At 43.6% G+C, this 19,533-nt stretch overlaps 1 protein-coding gene across 1 annotated transcript; it reads right to left on the bottom strand.

Annotated features, from left to right (window-relative positions):
• Window positions 1-1,868: 1,868 nt before the first annotated feature.
• Window positions 1,869-18,317, bottom strand: LOC109758072 (uncharacterized). Its single transcript, XM_020316914.4, has 7 exons — window positions 17,930-18,317; window positions 7,540-16,398; window positions 6,556-7,026; window positions 6,185-6,475; window positions 4,650-4,883; window positions 4,420-4,548; window positions 1,869-4,337 (listed from the first exon to the last, which is right to left on the bottom strand). Exons 1-7 carry the CDS (start codon window positions 17,969-17,971, stop codon window positions 2,079-2,081), a joined length of 12,285 nt encoding a protein of 4,094 aa, XP_020172503.3. The 5' UTR covers window positions 17,972-18,317; the 3' UTR covers window positions 1,869-2,078.
• Between the last annotated feature and the right edge of the window lie 1,216 nt (window positions 18,318-19,533).

Genomic DNA, 19,533 nt, shown 5'->3' on the forward strand with positions numbered 1-19,533 from the left:
TAATATAATTCTGTAAAATAGAAAATGAACAAATAATCAACAAAAAAGGAAATTTGAAAAATAACAAACAAGTGCTTATTAGCTGCGGACCGACTGCACAACCGGCACCCGCCGAGTCGCTTGCTTTACCGGGCGAAGAACTGGGTGACCGCCCGCCGCCAAAGCATCATCCTTCTCCCTCTGTTTATGGCGGTGAATGGTGTGTGTCCAAATGCATGGGCTCAACCTCGCTTTTGTGTGGGACGGCTGTGTGAGTCCGATGCGGCAAACTTCCTTCACATTTGCGAGAATTCAGACACAAAGATCAGTATAGGAATGTTTGATGGACGGTGTTGCAGAGCACAAAGTATCCGGACAACACGGTGTGAACACGCATTGGAGATGCAATAAGAAAATGAAGCCGGACATAAGGAAAAAAGCGAGCCTATTAGAGTAGAATATTATTAGTCGTGCTTGAAAAGACGATACAGGTCATATAAAAAGAAAAAAAGAAAAAAAAAAAGCTGCGTCTGCCGGGAGTCGAACCCGGGTCTATTGCTTGGAAGGCAATTATCCTAACGACTACAGACGCTGAGTGATTTCCGTGTTCAAATTAGGTTTACAGATCAACAATACAATTAGAGTGTACTATATGGTAACAAATGCACCATACCGTTTCCGTAGGAACGCAAATGCAGCACACTTCTTTCGCGCGTCCGCGCCGCCGTGTCTCGCCATTTCCGCCGCCGCCGCCGCCGAGGTCGACAGAGGAGGACGCCGCGAAGGCGCGACGGCACTCAGCGCAGCAGTTGGCGCGTCCGCGCGCGGCCAGCTCCACGGCGTGCCCACCACCTGTTCGACGCTCGCTCTTCCACCTCCGCCGCGCGCCCATGGCCGGCTCCTTCGCGCCCGCTCAGGAACCCCGTCGCCGCGAAGGGAGACCGGGCACAGTGCGCGATGGGACGGTCTGTTCAGCAACTGGTGCTGCTGAGTGCTGACCCAAGCTGCTTCTCGCTCGCCATGGCGATTTCCGGCCCGGGGGCTGCCAGAATGCCGCTGGGATCACACAGAGCGCTTTGTCCATCGCGCCGCACGCCGGACAGCCCCGGGTGACGAGCAGCTAATGGCGGCAGTCAGCGCCTTGACGTGTTACAGACGATCAGACAGGCGATGCTTGTTACCGCCACCGAATGCCCACCACCTGCTCGACGCTTTGTCCACCTCCTCCGCTGAATACAGTGGAATGCCCATGTCCTCTCTCCTGAACTCACTGAGGGTCGCCACCTTGTACGGGGGTGGAGCATCGCGCGGGCATGATATCAGGGGCCCGCTGGGTGATACTGGAGTCTGCAGAAGTATGGTGGAGCATTACGAATGGGGCAGGCTTAATGTAATCGGGATGTTCATCATGTGACGATCCTCACCATCGCATCAAATCAGGTTTGCCCATAAGTCCATAACCGTTTTCAATCTCCCCAGCCTTAATTTTGCTCGTACCATCGGGTGGGTTAAACAACACAAGTAGATCCTTCTAGTTCTTTTTTTTGCGGGGATTCTTGTTGGATGAACCTGTAGTCCTGCTTCCATAATTTCTTGTACCTGTTTTAGTCATTATGTTTGACTTATAGTTACCGTAGCATGTACGGTCCATTTACTGATTACATAGTTCAAGTTTTCTACCATCTTTTAGCATGGCCTGATACCCTGGTTGGCATCACATGTTCCTTTTAGTAATTCCTTTCGATCATTTTAAGCTCAAACTGATCAGAACCGGAGCAAAACACAAAGTAACCTCACATAGTTTTAGGAGGAAAGACAAAGTATGTTGCGTGGTGATCATGAAAAGTGAACAAGGAAGAAGCAACCTGACTTTCTCATATTGCACTCAGTTATGCCTCAAACTCACAATTACCAAACCTTGATTTACACACTATCTGTATTTACAAATCGTTCTTCAATCACACAACATTTCAATGCAATGGCCATAGCGAAACCTTGATGTTTACTAGTACCATCACGGTCATACTACACCTCAAGTAAACAGCATACAAATGTACAAATAGTAACAAAAATATACACACACTAAGGTGAATGCAGTCTCAAGCTTTTGGTAATTCAGATTTTGTGTGCCCAGGCTTGCCTATGATAGCTTTCTTCACTTTTGCTAGTTGGTGCTTTACCTTTGATCCGACACCAGATAAGATATTATGCTTTTTAGGTGATGCCTTCTGCCCTGCCTCTCGTTCTTCAATTTTCGTTGGTGCGTCATCAGTGAAATTCTTAGCTTCGTCGTCACCATTTGTCTTCTTTTCATAACTCTTCTCTTCTGCCATGTTTGATACATCTTTCTTTGGACTTTGTTCTTCATCTGTGCTGAACTCTGGCTCTTTTATATCCACAACATTTTCTTCAGTCCCAGGAGCTTCTGTTGGTGAAACCACATCGAGATCACGTTTCTGATTGTGTGACGCCTTCTGTACTACTCCTTGTTCTTCAACTTTGGTTTTCGCTTCGTCAGTGAGACTCTTAGCTTCCTGTGCACCCTTTGTTTTCTCATCATAAGTTTTCTCTCCTGCCATATTTGATTCATCTTTCTTTGGACTTTGTTCTTCATCTGTGCTGAATTCTGGCTTTGACTCCACAATTTTTTCTTCAGCCTCAGGAGCTTCTTCTGGTGAAGCCACATCGAGATCACGCTCCTGAACCTGTGAATTAAATGTTTCTTGCTCTTCCTGTGATTGTGTGTCCACTGTTTGCACATGGTTATCAACAGTTTTGTTTACATTCACTTCTTTGATCACAGGCTCTCTTATGGGCAAAGAATTCTGATCACCTTCATCAGATTCTTCAGGAGATTCTTGTGCAACTTCCGTTTCCTGCACCTTCTGCAAATCAGATTCTCCTGGATTGTCTTGCAGGTTGTTCTTCTCCATCACAATTTGGTCGCCTGCAGATTCATCTTGCTTATCTTGGTCTATATGCAAGCTGGAACCATCTAACTGAATTTCCAAAGCTTTCTCAGAGTTGTCTAGTTCACTGTTTGAGAACTTAGAGCTTTGTTTTTCGTCCTTGCATTCTGAGCCTGCAGAAATCCCCTTTTCATGAATCAAATTTATCTCATTGCCCATAACTGGTTCAGTAATTTCACCCTTCTGCTCATCAGATATTGCCTCTGTGCCTTTCTGCGAGATATCATGCTCATTTTCTATCTGTTCTTCTGTAACTCCACCTGTGGTGGTTGTCTGCTGATTCTTTTCTTCCTTGTCTACTCCATTCTCCAGTTCTGCCTCTACAGTACTTTCGGCCTCAGTGATGGAAGATTCATTGGACTCTTCTCTTTTTGTGCTCAGAGGACTTTGAAGATCGTCAGTGTCATTAGGCAAATTCTTTTCATCACCCATATTTGGTTCTGTCAACAAGAGTGTTTGCCCGGACACTGCATCAGAACTTCTATTTTCAGGTAAAGGCTCGTGCTGAAGGTCTGTTATTCCTTCCTCTAATGTGTCCTCTTGAGAAACCTTTGGGCTTGTTATGTCATGAAGCTTCAAGCTTCCTTCTTCAATCTGTGTTGTCGCTTCCATATGTTCCTGACAAACAGAATTGGTTGCCTTTTCACCCAGCTTGATGTCTCTAGTTTCCATTTCTGTAGTCAGGCCAGATCCACCAGGTACCATTTCACTAGAAGTTTCACCATGGACATTGTTTTGGCATACTGGTGCTTCCAAACCATGAGTGTCCCTATTGAGCTCTTCATCCTTTTCCAGCTTGATATCATGTGTTTCTTCAGAGCCTTCTATATTATGTTTTCCTTGTTCAAAGACGCGTTCATTGTCCACCTTATTTTCTGTTGGGATTGGCCCCAAGCTTTCTTCCTGTTGCGAGGTGATCAAAGAACTGCCATCTTTTGTGGTTTCTTCTTGCTTCTTTTCAGCCTTAAATTCCGAATTTCCATCTGGCTCATTGCTCTCTTTTCCCATTATCAGGTTCATCAGAAAATGGGAGACAGGCAAATAACTCTGCTCAGCTTCTTTTTCTTCTTTCTCTGTGTCATCAGTTTCTTGCTCTTGTACGTTCTCTCCATCTTGTTCTTTGGTTATTTGACTCTCTTCTTGCTCTTCTGATCCGGTGGGGAGTGGCTTCTCTGGAAACAACTCTCTTTCTGTCACTTCTAAGCCAGATGCCTGTTCAGTTTCATTTCCATCCATGGCGGAGTGTGCGGGAAGATCAGGCTTATGATGTTCATTGTCTTCGTTCATACTTTCTCCTGATGCTGTAACTGCAGGTGAAGCCTCAAGATTCCTTCTGTTGTCCTCAATGGCGAGATTTTCATCAGATAGTGCCACATCAGGTCCACCAGCCTAGATTGGAAAAAAAAATGAAATTAGCTTTAAAAGAATAAATTTAAATCTTCATTAATAGCTAAGGAATTTGTCCACTGACCTTATTGTAGATAGCTTCACCGAGTTTGACTGATTCAGTGACTGCAGTATAGCCAGTCGCCATTTCCTCATTCGAGTCAGTTTCAACTTGTGCACCATTCTGCTCTGTTGCCAACTTGTCATCTATAACCTGAATGACAGATTTTCCCCCACTTATTTCTCTTACTATAAAGTAACAGCCTTAATAATTTATCAAAAGAAGATTTGACCAGAAAATTTGGTCGCACAAACCTTTGGATGAAAGCTCAAGTCCTGCAGTCCAGACGCCTCTTCATCGACAAGTTTGGTCTCAATTTCTTCATGATTAACATTGGTGTCTTCATTTTGTATTTCTTCCTTTTCCACTTCATCAACGATCTCTTCTTCTGATGCTTGAATGGCCTGCATACCATCATTGGCGTTTATGCATTCTTTCTCTTCTGAGTGCACTCTGGATTCAACATTCTGAGGAACCACCGTAGGATCCTGCACATCAATTAATTGCTCATTTTGCTGATCATTATTATATCATTAATATTAGATGGAGAGTGACTGGTATCTTTGTTTCTTGAACAGCAGATGAAAAAACAAGCTTCTCTCTACCACTAAAATTACAGACGCAGATACTGTATAGAAGATTTTTTTTTTCTACTGGCTGCAAAGCCCAAGCTCATGTCTCTTCATTTTATTGATATTCTGTATTGCCTGTAGAATTTGTTTTGTTATTGCAATCTTAGTTTGATTTTCTTTAATGTTAATCTTATCTGCTGTTAAAAAAGGGGGATTATCTTTAAAGGAGCCCAGATGTTTCATCTTTGATATAGTTACCTTAAAAATGAAAAGGATTATTATTATTTTCAAAGTATATGAAATCATGAGCAGTAATCACGTCAATAATTCTTACATTCTCTAGCATTACTTCATTTGAAGGAGCTAGGTCAGTTGTTTTCTTTAGATCCTTCTCGACGGGTAATCCCAAATCATTTTCAACCACAAGATGAGTAAAAAACATAGTTTTCTTAGCATTACTGTTGATAAGTCCATCAGTTCGGACTTTTAGTTGCGTTGGCTAGTGAATGAAGCTTAACATTGTATCAGAGCTAAGGTCTTGAGTTCAGTCCTGGTTTTCACAGTTTATCCAAAATTGATGTTCCCCCCTTTTTGTCCACATATAGGCCTCTTGACCCATACCTCTGAGTCTATCCATCTGTTGACTTCCCGCGTCACACGTGAGAGGGGGTGTTGAAGTGTATATGTGGATTGCCTAGCCCTTTCCATCACTTCGGACTTTGGGTTCCGTTGGCTAGTGCATTAAGCTTAACAGTTTCCACCAATCATGAGTACTGTGTTTTTTAGCTCTGTACTGTAAAATTTTAACATATGTTGGTGTATGCCATTGTGAACTCCGTATGAGTCATTCTGATATATTTACTTCGATCTTAATGATGCTTCTGCTTAATAGCGAGCCATTTAATTATGAAGTGTACTGGGATGGAGATGATAATATATCACAAGATGGAGATGATAATTCTTGAAAAAAATGCTTGCTAATCAATGTTTTACATTACACTCAGGGTGATATCAGTTACGTGTATTAGGAAAATCTTCCCCTTGAAAATTTAACAGTTTTCTATATACTAACATGAAAAATTGGTGTTTCTTAGAACAGTACGGGAGAGACCTAAAAGTTTGAACTTTGAATTTATTTGGTCCAGCATAGAAGTTTTTAATGAAACAAGATCATGCCTAAATTTCTCATAGTGTGCTAATAATTTTTTTGGACTGACCTCTTCATTTATAGTTTCATCAGTTGTTCCATCCTGTTCATCAGTAGAAGTTTTTGCTACTGCTGCATCTATTTCTGTATTCTCCTTCTCATCTTCGTTATATTTTTCAGCATCAGCATCAGTATATAAAGTGCCAGTGTTGTTGGGTGCATCTTCTTGTTCAATTGTTTCTTCTATTTCCGTGGAGTTCTCAACCTTCACATCTGTAACGCTTGGAATGGATTCTTGGGCTATATGTAGGGTTTGTTCATTCTTGAGCATTTCAGTAGTCACTGCCTCTGTTTGTTCAGCCTGGACAATCATTAAATAGGAGGTGCATGAGAAAAATTTGAAGATAAATTACAAAATGTATCGAGTTATAGAATCTTCACCTCAAACACATCAGCGTTGTCTTTCCTATTTGTTGTGTCAATTTCGTTGCTCTGGGGCTCCAATATTGTCTCTGTGGTGAAATCAGCCCTACTGTCATCATGTTTCTGCTCATCTGTCTGTATTTCTTCCGTTTGCTTTTCAATCGCCTCATCTTCTTTCTTCTGCTGATCCAAGTTAACCTTTTGCACGTGGTCATCTGGCTGCTCAGTGGTTAAATCCACTGACCGCTCACACACTTGCATTTGAAGCTCCACATTGTGAAGTTGCTCGTCATCTTGATCATCGGTATGGTCACCACTTTTTATCGCATTATGTTCAATTACAGATTTTGGCAGTTCTTTGATTTGCTCAATATTGTTTGAAGTCCCTACTGTATCTTCACCAGAAATTTGTACAACATCTTCCTCAGTAGCGCTCTCGTCCTTCTGAGTTGTGAAAGCAGTTTTTTCACCCAAGTCAGATGATTCGTCCTGTATCAAATGCATCAGTGAGCATGCTCAAATTCAGACGAGTAGTGGTAATATTTCGCTGCTGTTATAGATTGCAGAATTATGCAATTGAAATGGAATGCTTTTAAAGTACAAATCTTCAATCTAGTTGCACTTTACAACTTCAGGCAATAATCAGTTTTACATCACTTGGTTAGATCTTTGTAATTTTTTGTATACACCATCATTGTCAGACAATGATAGTAGTGAACCTACAAGTCAATAATTACAGAGTTATGATGGATGAGCTTCTATGTGTCTCTTGCTAGATACAATGTTGCAGCGGAATTAGATGTACCAAGGTTATTTATTCAGTTTAACCAAAACGACCTACTTAAAAAAATTGAAATCATGCAAATATCAGTTTCAGTATATTTCGGAGTTCTGAACAAGTTTAGCACTACCTACATCTTTTAATATCTAACATATATGCAAGTGATATAAGTGCTAAACGTCTCAAATAGATGAAAGAAACTATCGGTTAAGGGCACATACCTTTTGTTCTGTTGGCTCTTGTATTTCCTCTTTGATGTCTTCATCCGCCAAGATTGCATTGCTGATTTCATTTCCCAAGTTCTCTTCGTCTAACTCAATAGGATTTTGTTCTGGCACCGTTCCATTATCTGTTGGAGATGGATCCTCCAAAGTAGCAACTTCTGTTTTTTGAGAGGAAATTTCTTCCCCGTTGATGGGTTCAGTGGCCGCCATTTCTTCTGCTTCATCCATGTCATTTACTTGCTGAATATCAGAAGTTGGCTCAACTGTTGCTATATCACGTTCTGAAACTGGCTCCTCTAAACCAGGATCTTGGCTTAAATGGGAGCCCTCTTCACCTTCAGTAGCATCAATACATTTGTTTTCTTCCGCTGATTCTAGTCCACGCTCTTGTTTAGAATCAGCAAGCGGGCCGATTTCATTTGCGGCATTGTCATCTGCAGCTGGTTCTTCAAGGGTGGCACCATTACTTTGGCCTGTTTCTTCTGCCTTTACAAGTTGACCCTTGCTGTCTTCAGCTAATTCTGATTGATGTGCTGATTGGACAAGCAAATTTGGGTCACTTCCCGGTTCACTGCCGGCATTCTGTACATGTGTATCTTGAGTATGCTCTACTACTGCTGTTTCTTCTTCTGTTGGAGTAAGCTCAGCAGAAGTAGAAACAATGCTTTGTTGAGGTTCCCCTTGGTTTTCTGTGGTGTCAGTGCATGCCTTATCTTCAACTGCTTCTTGTTCTGGGACTTGTTGAATATCAGGAAGTGCTGCACTTGCTGTCAAACTATCATCTGTGCTCTCATGAGGGATTTCTCCAGTCTCCATGGCTTCAGTGTCATTTATCTCTTCTGCTGGGACATTATCCGATGTTATACCATCTTGTGCTTCAACAGGTTCAATATTCTCCATCTCTTCTAGTGCTGGCTCCTTTGCTGGTGGTACATCGATTTGTATGTCAGCAGCTGCCTCATCCGCAAGAGTAACATCTTCAGTGAGCTCGCTGATGTTTGTATCAGCGCTCTTGTTGACTGCTTCAGTTTCCTTGGTTTCAGTGTCCTTCACCTCTTCAGCTGGCAGGTCAGTTGCTGATTTGTTTTCTTCCACCTCAACAGGTTCAGTATTCTCGAGCTCTTCTAGTTCTGGCACTTGTGCTTGTGGTATATCATCTGTTGCCTCAGCTGCTATTGCATGTTCTTCAGGAGCTGCCTCATCTGCTATTACATGTTCTTCAGGAGCTGCATCATCTGCATGAGCAATATTGCCTTTTACATCCTCAGTGAGCTCACTTATGTTTGCATCAGTGCTCTCATTGATTGCTTCAGTTTCCTTGGTTTCAGTCTCCTTCACCTCTTCTGTCGGCAGGTCACTCGCTGATATGAATCCTTCCACTTCAACTGGTTCAGTATTGTTGCTTTCTTCTAGGTCTGGCTCTTGTGCTGGTGGAATATCAACTGTTGCCTCGGTTGCTATTACATGCTCTTCAGGGGCTGCCTCGTCTGCAGGAGCAACATTGCTTGTCACATCCTCAGTGAGCTCGCTGATGTTTGCATCAGGGCTCTCATTGATTGCTTCAGTTTCCTTCACCTCTTCTGCTTGCAAGTCACTTGCTGATCTATTTTCTTCCACCTCAACAGGTTCAGTACTTTTGATCTCTTCTAGTTCCGGCTCCTGTGCTTGTGGTATGTCAATTGTTCTCTCAGCTACTGTTACCTGCTCTGCATGAGGTTCCTCGTCTGCAAGAACAACATTGCTTTTCACATCCTCATTGAGCTCGCTGATGTTTGCATCAGTCCTTCCGCTGATTGCTTCAGTTTCCTTGGGTTCAATTTCCATGACCTCTTCTGCTGACAGGTCACCTCCTTCAGTATACCTGATCTCTTCTAGCTCCGGCTCTTGTGTTTGTGGTATATCGACTGTTGTCTCAGCTACTGTTACATGTTCATGAGCTGCCTCATCTATAAGAGCAACGTTGCTTTTCATATCTCCAGTGAGCTCACTGATGTTTGCATCAGTGCTCTCGTTGATTGCTTCAGTTTCCCTCACCTCTTCTGCCGGCATGTCACTAGCTGATGTGTTTTCTTCCACCTCAACAGGTTCAACATTCTCGATCTCTTCTAGTTCTGGCTCTTGTGCTCGTGGAATATCAACCGTTGCCTCAGTTGCTGTTACATGCTCTTCAGGAGCTGCCTCGTCTGCAGGAGTAACATTGCTTGTCACATCCCCGGTGAGCTCGCTGACGTTTGCATCAGTGCTCTCGTTAATTGCTTCAGTTTCCTTGGTTTCAATTTCCTTCACCACTTCCGCTGGCAGGTCACCTTCTGATCTGTTTTCTTCCACCTTGTCAGGTTCAACATTCTCGAGCTCTTGTAGTTCTGACACTTGTGTTTGTGGTATATCAACTGCTGCCTCAGCTGCTATTACATTCTCTTCTGGAGCTGCCTCATCTGCACGAGTATCATGACTTTTCACATCCTCAGTGAGCTCACTGATGTTTGCATCAGTGCTCTCGTTGATTGCTTCTGTTTCTTTGGCTTCAGCGTCCTTCACCTCTTCTGCCAGCAGGTCACTTGCTGATATGTTTTCTTCCACTTCAACAGGTTCAGTGTTCTTGATCTCTTCTAGTTCCAGCTCCTGTGGTTGTGGTATATCAACTGCTGTCTCAGCTACTGTTACATGCTCTTCTTGAGGTTCCTCGTCTGCAAGAGCAACATTGCATTTCACCTCCTCAGTGAGCTCGCTGATGTTTGCGTCAGCACTCTCGTTGATTGCTTCAGTGTCCTTCACCTCTTCTGCTGGCAGGTCACTTGCTGATATGTTTTCTTCCACTTCAACAGGTTCAGTATTCTTCATCTCTTCTACTTCTGGCTCTTGTGCTTGTGGCATGTCAACTGTATCATCAGCTACTGTTACATGTTCTTCAGGAGCGGCCTCGTCTGCAAGAGCAACATTGTTCTTCACATCTTCAGTGAGCTCACTGGTGTTTGCATCAGTGTTCTCGTTGATTGCTTCTGTCTCCACGGCTTCAGTATCCTTCACCTCTTCTGCTGGCAGATCATTTGCTGATATGTTTTCTTCTACTTCAGCAGGTTCAGTACTCTTGGTCTCTTCTAGTTTTGGCTCTTGTGCTTCTGGTATATCAACTGTTGCCTCAGTTACTATTACATGCTCAGCTGCCTCGTCCGCAGGAGCAACATTGCTTGTCACATCCTCAGTGAGCTCGCTAATGTTTGCATCAGGGCTCTCATTGATTGCTTCAGTTTCCCTCACCTCTTCTGCTTGCAGGTCACGTGCTGATCTATTTTCTTCCACCTCAACAGGTTCAGTATTCTTGATCTCTTCTAGTTCTGGCTCCTGTGTTTGTGGTATGTCAACTGTTCTCTCAGCTACTGTTACCTGTTCTGCATGAGGTTCCTCGTCTGCAAGAACAACATTGCTTTTCACATCCTCATTGAGCTCCCTGATGTTTGCATCAGTCATTTCGCTGATTGCTTCAGTTTCCTTGGGTTCAATTTCCTGGACCTCTTCTGCTGACAGGTCACCTGCTTCAGTATTCTTGATCTCTTCTAGCTCCGGCTCTTGTGCTTGTGGTATATCGACTGTTGTCTCGGCTACTGTTACATGTTCTTCATGAGCTGCCTCATCTATAAGAGCAACGTTGCTTTTCATATGTTCAGTAAGCTCACTGATGTTTGCATCACTGCTCTCATTGATTGCATCAGTTTCCTTGGCTTCAATGTCCTTCACCTCTTCTGCCGGCATGTCACTCACTGATGTGTTTTCTTCCACCTCAACAGGTTCAACATTCTCAATCTCTTCTAGTTCTGGCTCTTGTGCTCGTGGAATATCAACTGTTGCCTCGGTTGCTGTTACAAGCTCTTCAGGAGCTGCCTCATCTCCACGAGTAACATTACTTTTCACATCCTCAGTGAGCTCACTGATGTTTGCATCAGTGCTCTCATTGATTGCTTCTGTTTTTTTGGCTTCAGCGTCCTTCACCTCTTCTGCGCGCAGGTCACTCTCTGATATGTTTTCTTCCACTTCAACAGGTTCAGTATTCTTGATTTCTTCTAGTTCTGGATCTTGTGCTTGTGGTATGTCAACTGTTGCCTTAGTTGCTATTACATGTTCTTCAGGAGCTGCCTCGTCTGCAAGAGCAACATTAGGTTTGACATCCTCAGTGAGCTCACTGATTTTCGCATCAGCGCTCTCGTTGATTGCTTCAGTGTCCTTCACCTCTTCTGCCTGCATGTCACTTGCTGACATCTTTTCTTCCACCTCAACAGGTTCAGTATTCTTGATCTCTTCTAGTTCCAGCTCCTGTGCTTGTGGTACATCAACTGCTGTCTCAGCTACTGTTACATGCTCTTCATGAGGTTCCTCGTCTGCAAGAGCAACATTGCATTTCACCTCCTCTGTGAGCTCGCTGATGGTTGCATCAGCACTCTCGTTGATCGCTTCAGTCTTCTTCACCTCTTCTGCTGGCAGGTCACTTGCTGATATGTTTTCTTCCACTTCAACAGGTTCAGTATTCTTCATCTCTTCTACTTCTGGCTCTTGTGCTTGTGGCATATCAACTGTATCATCAGCTACTGTTACATGTTCTTCAGGAGCGGCCTCGTCTGCAAGAGCAACATTGTTTTTCACATCTTCAGGGAGCTCACTGTTGTTTGCATCAGCGCTCTCGTTGATTGCTTCAGTCTCCACGGCTTCAGTATCCTTCACCTCTTCTGCTGGCAGATCATTTGCTGATATGATTTCTTCCACTTCAGAAGGTTCAGTACTCTTGGTCTGTTCTAGTTCTGGCTCTTGTGCTTCTGGTATATCAACTGTTGCCTCAGTTGCTAATACATGCTCTTCAGGAGCTGCCTCATCTGCAGGAACAACATTGCTTGTCACATCCTCAGATAGCTCGCTGGTGTTTGCAACAGTGCTCTCGTTGATTGCTTCAGTTTCCTTCACCTCTTCTGCTGGCAGGTCACTTGCTGATCTAGTTTCTTCCACCTCAACAGGTTCAATATTCTTGACCTCTTCTAGTTCTGGCTCTTGTGCTTGTGGTATATCAACTGTTGTCTCCGCTACCGCTACATGTTCGTCATGAGCTGCCTCGTCTGTAAGAGCAACATTGCTTTGCAGATCTTCAGTGAGCTCACTGTTATTTGCATCAGTGCTGTCGTTGATTGCTTCTGTTTCCACGGCTTCAGTATCCTTCACTTCTTCTGATGGCAGATCACTTGCTGATTTGTTTCCTTCCACTTCAGCTGGTTCACTATTCTTGATCTCTTCTAGGTCTGGCTCTTGCGGTTGTGGTATAGTACCAGTTGCCTCTGTTGCTTTTGCATGTTCATCAGGAGCTGCCTCGTCCGCAAGAGCAACATTGCTTTTCATATCATTGATGAGCTCGCTAATGTTTGCACCACTACTCTCATGAGGGATCATCTCAGTTTCCATGGCGTCAGTGTCCTTGATCTCTTCTGCTGGCAGGTCCCTTGCTATTATATTATCTTCCACTTCAACAGGTTCACTATTCTTGATCTCTTCTAATTCTGGCTCTTGTGGTTGTGGTATAGCAGCAGTTGCCTCTGTTGGTTTTACATCTTCATCAGGAGCTGCCTCATCTTCAAGAGCAACATTGCTTTTGGCATCTTCAGTGAGATCACCAATATTTGCAACAGGGCTCTCATAGTGGATTTCTGCAACCTCTATGGCTTCATTGTCCTTCACCTCTTCTGCTGGCAGGTCATTTGTCGTTGCATTGTCATGCACCTCAGCGGGGTCAGTATTCTCCACTGGTGGTATATCAACATGTGCCTCAGTTTCCTGTACGCATTCTTTGGGAGTTTCCTCCTCAGCAATTGCGTCAGTGCTTTTCATATCTTTACTTTCCTCCGTCACTATTGCTGATTCTAAATTCTCTGCTTGAGTTGCAGGACTGGGTTCTGTCATCTCGTTATCTTCTGGTGTGGACTGCTCAGAACCAGAGGCAGTGTGAGATGGGGAGATGCCTTGAGGTTCAGTAGCTTCAGTGTCCCTGAATTCAACTGGTTCTTGCCCTTGAAGCTGCTGAATGCTAACATCTGCCAGGATTGCTCTGTTATCTTCTGTTGCTATTTGTGGCTCATTTTCTGTCAAAGTTTCTTCAGCGTGTGTTTGATGCGAAGCTTCTTCAGTTTGAACATCCTCACTGTTACCAGTTTTTTGTGACTCGAGCTCCTTTGCTTGTACATCACTAGTTGGGTCACTTGATAGTAACTTGTGTTCTTGAGCTGTTTCTCCAACAATGGTCCCACTGCTTTGGTTGGATATTTCTTCAGCTTTCACATCATCAGGTTCTTCTATAGGCTCTTCGGTTTGTACTTCTCTGATATCAGAAGCTGCTTCTTTTGCTGTTACATCTTCTTCTGGAACAGACGTGCTTTCTAGTGAGATAGCTTGAGGCTCAGTGGCTTCACCGTCTCTCATTTCTTCAGCAGGTTCTGGTTCCAGGATCTGTGGTTCACTCACTGCCATATTTTCTTCTGTTTTGTGATCTTCTGACTGAGTAGCATCACTTTGAGGCATTTCTTGGCCTTCAGTGGCTTCATTGCTGCTCACTTCTGCTGATTCCATCACAAGCGACTCACTTGTGGTTAGGTTATCTTCATGAGTTGGGTTCTCAATGACGGCAGCATCCATTTCACCAGATGCTTCACTCACTTCAGTAAATTCAGCATTCTTCTTTTCTGACTGTAGCTCCTGCACTGATTGCATATCAACATCTGGCTCTCTGGCAAGATCATCACAAATTACTTCACTTGCTGTTATATTTTCTTCTGAAGCAGGCTCCTCAGAAATGGAATCATTGCTTTCCTGGGGGAGTGCTTCAGTTTTAATGGCTTCAGTATCCTTCACGTCTACTGTTGATTCAGTCTTTGGCACATCACTCGGTAGAATATCTTCTTGAGCTGGGTCATTCAAGAGAGCAGGATGCCTTAGATCAGAAGCTTCTTCTGTTTCAACAGGTTCAGTGTTCTGTATTTCTTCTGTTTCAAGCCCCCGCATTTGCTGTTCAGACACATCCTCAGCTGTGTTCTCCTTGATTTCTTCTACTGATGCTACATTTTCTACCTCTTGGGCATCACAGCTTGGTCCTTCTGCTGTTACATCATCTTTTACAGAGTCCTCCTCAGGAGCAGAAATAGTTCTTTCATGGCAGATTTCTTGAGTGTCAGAAACTTCTGCGTGCTTAACTTCAGATGATCCTTGCTCCAGGATTTGCTGGATATCATCATTCGATGGCTCAATTGCCATAGAATTATCTTCTGTTACTAGTTCCTCTGAAGCAGCAGCATGACTTTGTTGAGTGATTTCTTGAGTTTCAGTGGCTCCAGTGTCCTTCACCTCTTCTTTTAATCCTATCACCTGGGGCTCACATGCTGGTACACTGTCTTCTTCAGCAAGGTTATTGATGACATCAGCATGTGGTTGACTGGAAGCTTCATCCATTTCGACAGTTCCAGTGTTCTTAGGTTCTTCCTCTTCCAACCCTTGAACTGGTTGCATATCTTCTGTTGCTTCCTTATCTTCGGTTGCATCTTCAGCAATTGTCACGTTGCTTTGATCGGAGGATTCTCCAGCTTTGGCATCTTCAAGACCCTTTATTTCTTCTGACTCCACATTATTTAAATGTTGGATGTCAGAACTTGGTTCAATGATTGTTGCATTATCTTCTGGAGTTACCTCCTCAAAAGCAATACCCCTTTGTTGAACTGTTTTCTCAGCATCAACTTCTTTGGCATCTGCTATTTCTTCTGCTAATCCCTGGTTTTGCACTTGAACATCAAGAGCTGGCTCCCTTGTCACTGCATCATGTTCTGGAGTTGTCTCCTTAGAGGTGGACACATTGCTCTCATGAGAAGTTTCTTGAGTTTTTTCAGGCAGAGGGTCACTGGTTTCTTCTGTTGATTCTTGGTTCAGCACTTGATCACCATTCATCGACTCATCAGCTTGCCCAGTTTTAGGCATATCTTCGGGTACATCTGTTTTCTTGCTTTTAGGCACCTCTTCATGCACCAGGTCTGCATCCACATCATCAGTTTTATCACTTGGTTGATCTTCTAGTTTGACGATCTCAACATCTTCATCTTCTGGACAGTTCTCTTTATCCACTTTAGCTGGCTCAACTGTTTCTGTGTTTCCATCACTGGTATCCGGAAGGGCGTCAGGCTCATCCACATTAGGCTCCAAAGAAGTTTGGACTCCAGCAGGTGCTTCAGCTACAACCTCTTCGCCAGGAATACATGGCATGGTTGCGGGTTGTGTGTCCTCAGTTACTTCTGCTGGTTCCAGATTGTGGCCTTCTTGAGCATCAATTGTTGGCTCAACATCATTGTCAGGCTGCAGTGTGTCTTTGTGCACCATTTTGCTCTCTATTGCATTACCTTCTACATCTTGTCGACAATGTTCCTTTGGCTCTTCATTATCATGTTTTAGAAGGCTGGTATCTTCTGTAGTGTTCTCAACATGGCCTAAAGAATCAATTGCCTCTTCACCATTGCTTGTGCTGCTCTGATCGGTGCTTATTCCATCTGGTGAAGCTTCTACCTGCTCATTACCTTTCTGACCATTTTCTTGTGGCTTCTCATTCGAAATCTTCCCTTCTTTCATATGACCATTCAGAGAAGCATGTGTACCATTTGGAGTATCTTCTTGAAGAATTTCGACTACAGAGGGTGCTCTTTCTAAAACTTGATCCTCTGAAACCTTCATTCCTTCAGTTGAATCCATGGCTGTTGCCTCATCCTTCATCTCCGCATGAGATGAAAGCTTGCTGTCTAGGTTCATTTGCAAATGGGTTGTTCCTAGATCCCCAGCTTCCACTTGAATTTCCTGGGAAACAAACAGGTAAATCGAACATTTAACTGAAAGTACACCGAATGCCACTCAGGGTTTGCATAATTACAAAAGACAGGGTGGCAAAAAGAATACGGTGAACTCTGCATTCTTAGATTTAGTATAGTTTAAAATTGTGTGCTTTCAATTATAATTCCTCAAAAGGACATCCAACAACATTAGGCTATACTACAAATATAATTTCCTGCATGACAACAATGATTTCCGGCTGGCTAATTATGTCTCACTAGTATGTGACACTGAATGGCACATGCAGGTTCAGTGCATCTAAGAGTATTTCAGAAACTGGTCAACAAAATAGCAGGAATAACTTGTTAAACAATACAGCAGTACCACATGCCAACACAGGTGGGCAACCAGCTGAAATCTTAGCTTAGCATATGGGCATCCTAACTGGACAACCTCGTGACTCAAAGAGCCTTGGCTAATTTTTACATATATAATTTTATCTTTAGCGGAATAGTGCTGCAATTATATGCTTCTGCATGCTTTAAGTAGCCTTTGTGCGCTTTATGCCTTTGTCTTACCACAGCACACTTGACAATTCACACTCAGTGTAACTTTTAGGCTGAACAGTTCTTATAAATGTTGACCTTCTCACCATCTATACTGTATTCCTAGACAAACTGTTTCTTCTAGATAGCTAGAACCGTAGAAGAAAATATCTAGCGCTTTGTTGAGTTTTCGCTAACAGTATTTTATTAATATCGGTTGAATCTGCATGCCAGTTAACTTCATATCAAGTTCAGGAATGAATTATCAAGTGGACAAACAGAGGGTACTGCTAGTGAATTCTTCTGTCAGTAATCAAGAGAACAGAGCAGAGTGTATGATAGACTTATACTCCCTCCGTCCCAAAATTCTTGTCTTAGATTTGTCTAAATACGGATGTATCAAGTCACGTTTTAGTATTAGATACATCCGTATCTAGACAAAGTTAAGACAAGAATTTTGGGACGGAGGGAGTACTTGTATATGTTGATTTGTTCCGCCCACCAAGTTCCCTGAAACATGATCCTTCTAAACAAACGATAATACATGCTATTTTTTGTACAATTATATCTGGAAAATAACCTTTTCTGGAAACTTAGATAGTTTTTCATAAATCAAACTGGAACCTGATCACTCATGTAGTTTCGTTCACTTGTTGCATGCTTTGACTCTGATTCTTTTGTTTAGGAACACAAAAATGTGATGATCAGTGTCATTTCAAACATACAGAGCTGACTGCATGAAGAACCTTGTGTGTATGCAACATACAGAGGGAGATCAACAAAACAAAGAGACCGTGGAACCAGAAGATATGACACAATGATGATTTCTCTTGCAAACTAGCCAAAGTCTACTGAACTGTTACAAATATGCTCCTCACTGTGCAGCTGATTCCGCAACACCGAAACTTTCTGCTCTGCTTTACATCTTCACAGAGTATCTATGCATGCATGGAAACAGAAGGAAACAAGTGCTGCAAAGAAACCTCAAGAGACTACAAGGAGCCATTGCGTACCTCCCCATCTGCCGCTTCTCGCGCTTCGTCTTCCGTCGCCATTGCTCCAGATCAGGATGTGAAGAAGGAAAGAAAGAGAAAAAAAAGAAAGAAACAAAGAAAGAATGGGAGGGGGAGAGGGGGAGACAGAGGCCTCTTAACATAAAAGTCTTGTGGGTGCTTGAAAAGCTGGTGGTCTTTATACCGACCTTTCCTCTGTCAGACGTGTTTTCTATTGCTGAGCAGCGGTTAGGAAAGCAGCGACAGACTGACAGTGCTCTTGACAGTGAGTTGGTACTCGCTTAATCAGCCACAAACCTTGATTAAGTGGGAGCGATTATCCCCGAAATGGCAGATCAGTGAACATGGAGGCTCAGCATTAGGTGCCAAAATGCCAACTGGTGCTTGGGGCACATGGTAGTGGTAGCTGGACCAGTGCGTTTACAGTCTTGCATCGCCGGGACCCACAGAACCTTTTCCCTGGGGAATTATTGGGTCCATAATTGATCCAAGATTATCTCGTTCTTGGATCCTATCTCTCGTTCTTTTTTTTGCTCGTAGAGTGCGGCTCGAATAAGAGTATCATTTTAGGTGTAGGAATACTATCATCTGCCTCTTTTTTGGTTGCTTGGTATTACATAAACATTAGTAGTACTACATGATTGCCTTTGTGATGTCCCTTCAGGTGCAAATTATCTCCTACCGTTGGATCATTTGTCACATTCAGCTTCGGATGCAAATGGCTAAAGGCGGCCCCGAAAGGCTGTGTCCAGCTTACCTCACGATGCACTGGGAATTCAAGCCGACGACGGATTTGCCCAATTTTCTCCGCAGGCCATCGAAAGCTCCGCTGAATCAGATCGTGCGGAAAGCGTGACAGGGTGAAAGTAACTTCCCTAATGGAACGTCGGTATGTTGATGTATTTCAAGGTAAGCCCTTTCCAGAAAAGGTTATGTTAGCTCAGGTGTCGTTCTTCTTCCTGCATCTTTTTCTGCAGTTGAATCTCAGACGAAATGAATTATTCCGATTTGACAAGAATACTAGTTATCAAAGTCTCTTTACTGTTGAGATCATTGCTTTATTATGATCCAGAGCCGTGGAAGTCTCGACGCCTGCTAAAGTTACTTGTGTCTGAAGACTGGAGGAACCACGAGGGGGGCCAAGGGGCAAAGGAATGGGGAACGGGAGGTGCATCCACAGCCCTGAATATTGAATCCGGTCAAGTGGCTGCTGATGACAGCGATCCACAGCGAGGGAATTCCACATGATCGGCTGCTTTGGAGGAGGAGAACGCCAAGTCGGCCAATCCAAAGGCGCCATGCTGGACCCCCTCCCACACGACGCCATCCAAATTCCTCTTGCAGAAAAGAAACCCACCGACCTGGCCGCCCCCATCCGACCCGTCATCGTCCACGGCACCTTACGAAATTATAAACAAGCTGTTCTTATAAAACCTGAGGCAGGTGATGTTCATGGAATTCATGGATTATCCTGACGTACCGCGGCGCCGAAAGAAAGAAAGGAAGAGAGAAATCGATGGGTTTGGAGCCGAATGGTGATGACATGGATGTCTGCAGAGAAGCTTATCATCAGAGCCCCCAGCCGCCCCAGCGCCCCAGTGCCC

Source organism: Aegilops tauschii, chromosome 6, assembly GCF_002575655.3.
Source record: "Aegilops tauschii subsp. strangulata cultivar AL8/78 chromosome 6, Aet v6.0, whole genome shotgun sequence".
Classification (NCBI taxonomy): Eukaryota; Viridiplantae; Streptophyta; class Magnoliopsida; order Poales; family Poaceae; genus Aegilops; species Aegilops tauschii.

What these genes read in the sequence shown, in the direction of transcription:
- LOC109758072 (XM_020316914.4), bottom strand. Translation starts at nt 17,971, where the DNA reads ATGGCGACGGAAGACGAAGCGCGAGAAGCGGCAGATGGGGAG. An exon ending in AAGAGCCAACAGAACAAAAG is followed by an intron (nt 7,027 to 7,539) that starts GTATGTGCCCTT and finishes CATTTGATACAG; the next exon opens with GACGAATCATCTGACTTGGG. An exon ending in ACAACGCTGATGTGTTTGAG is followed by an intron (nt 6,476 to 6,555) that starts GTGAAGATTCTA and finishes ATGATTGTCCAG; the next exon opens with GCTGAACAAACAGAGGCAGT.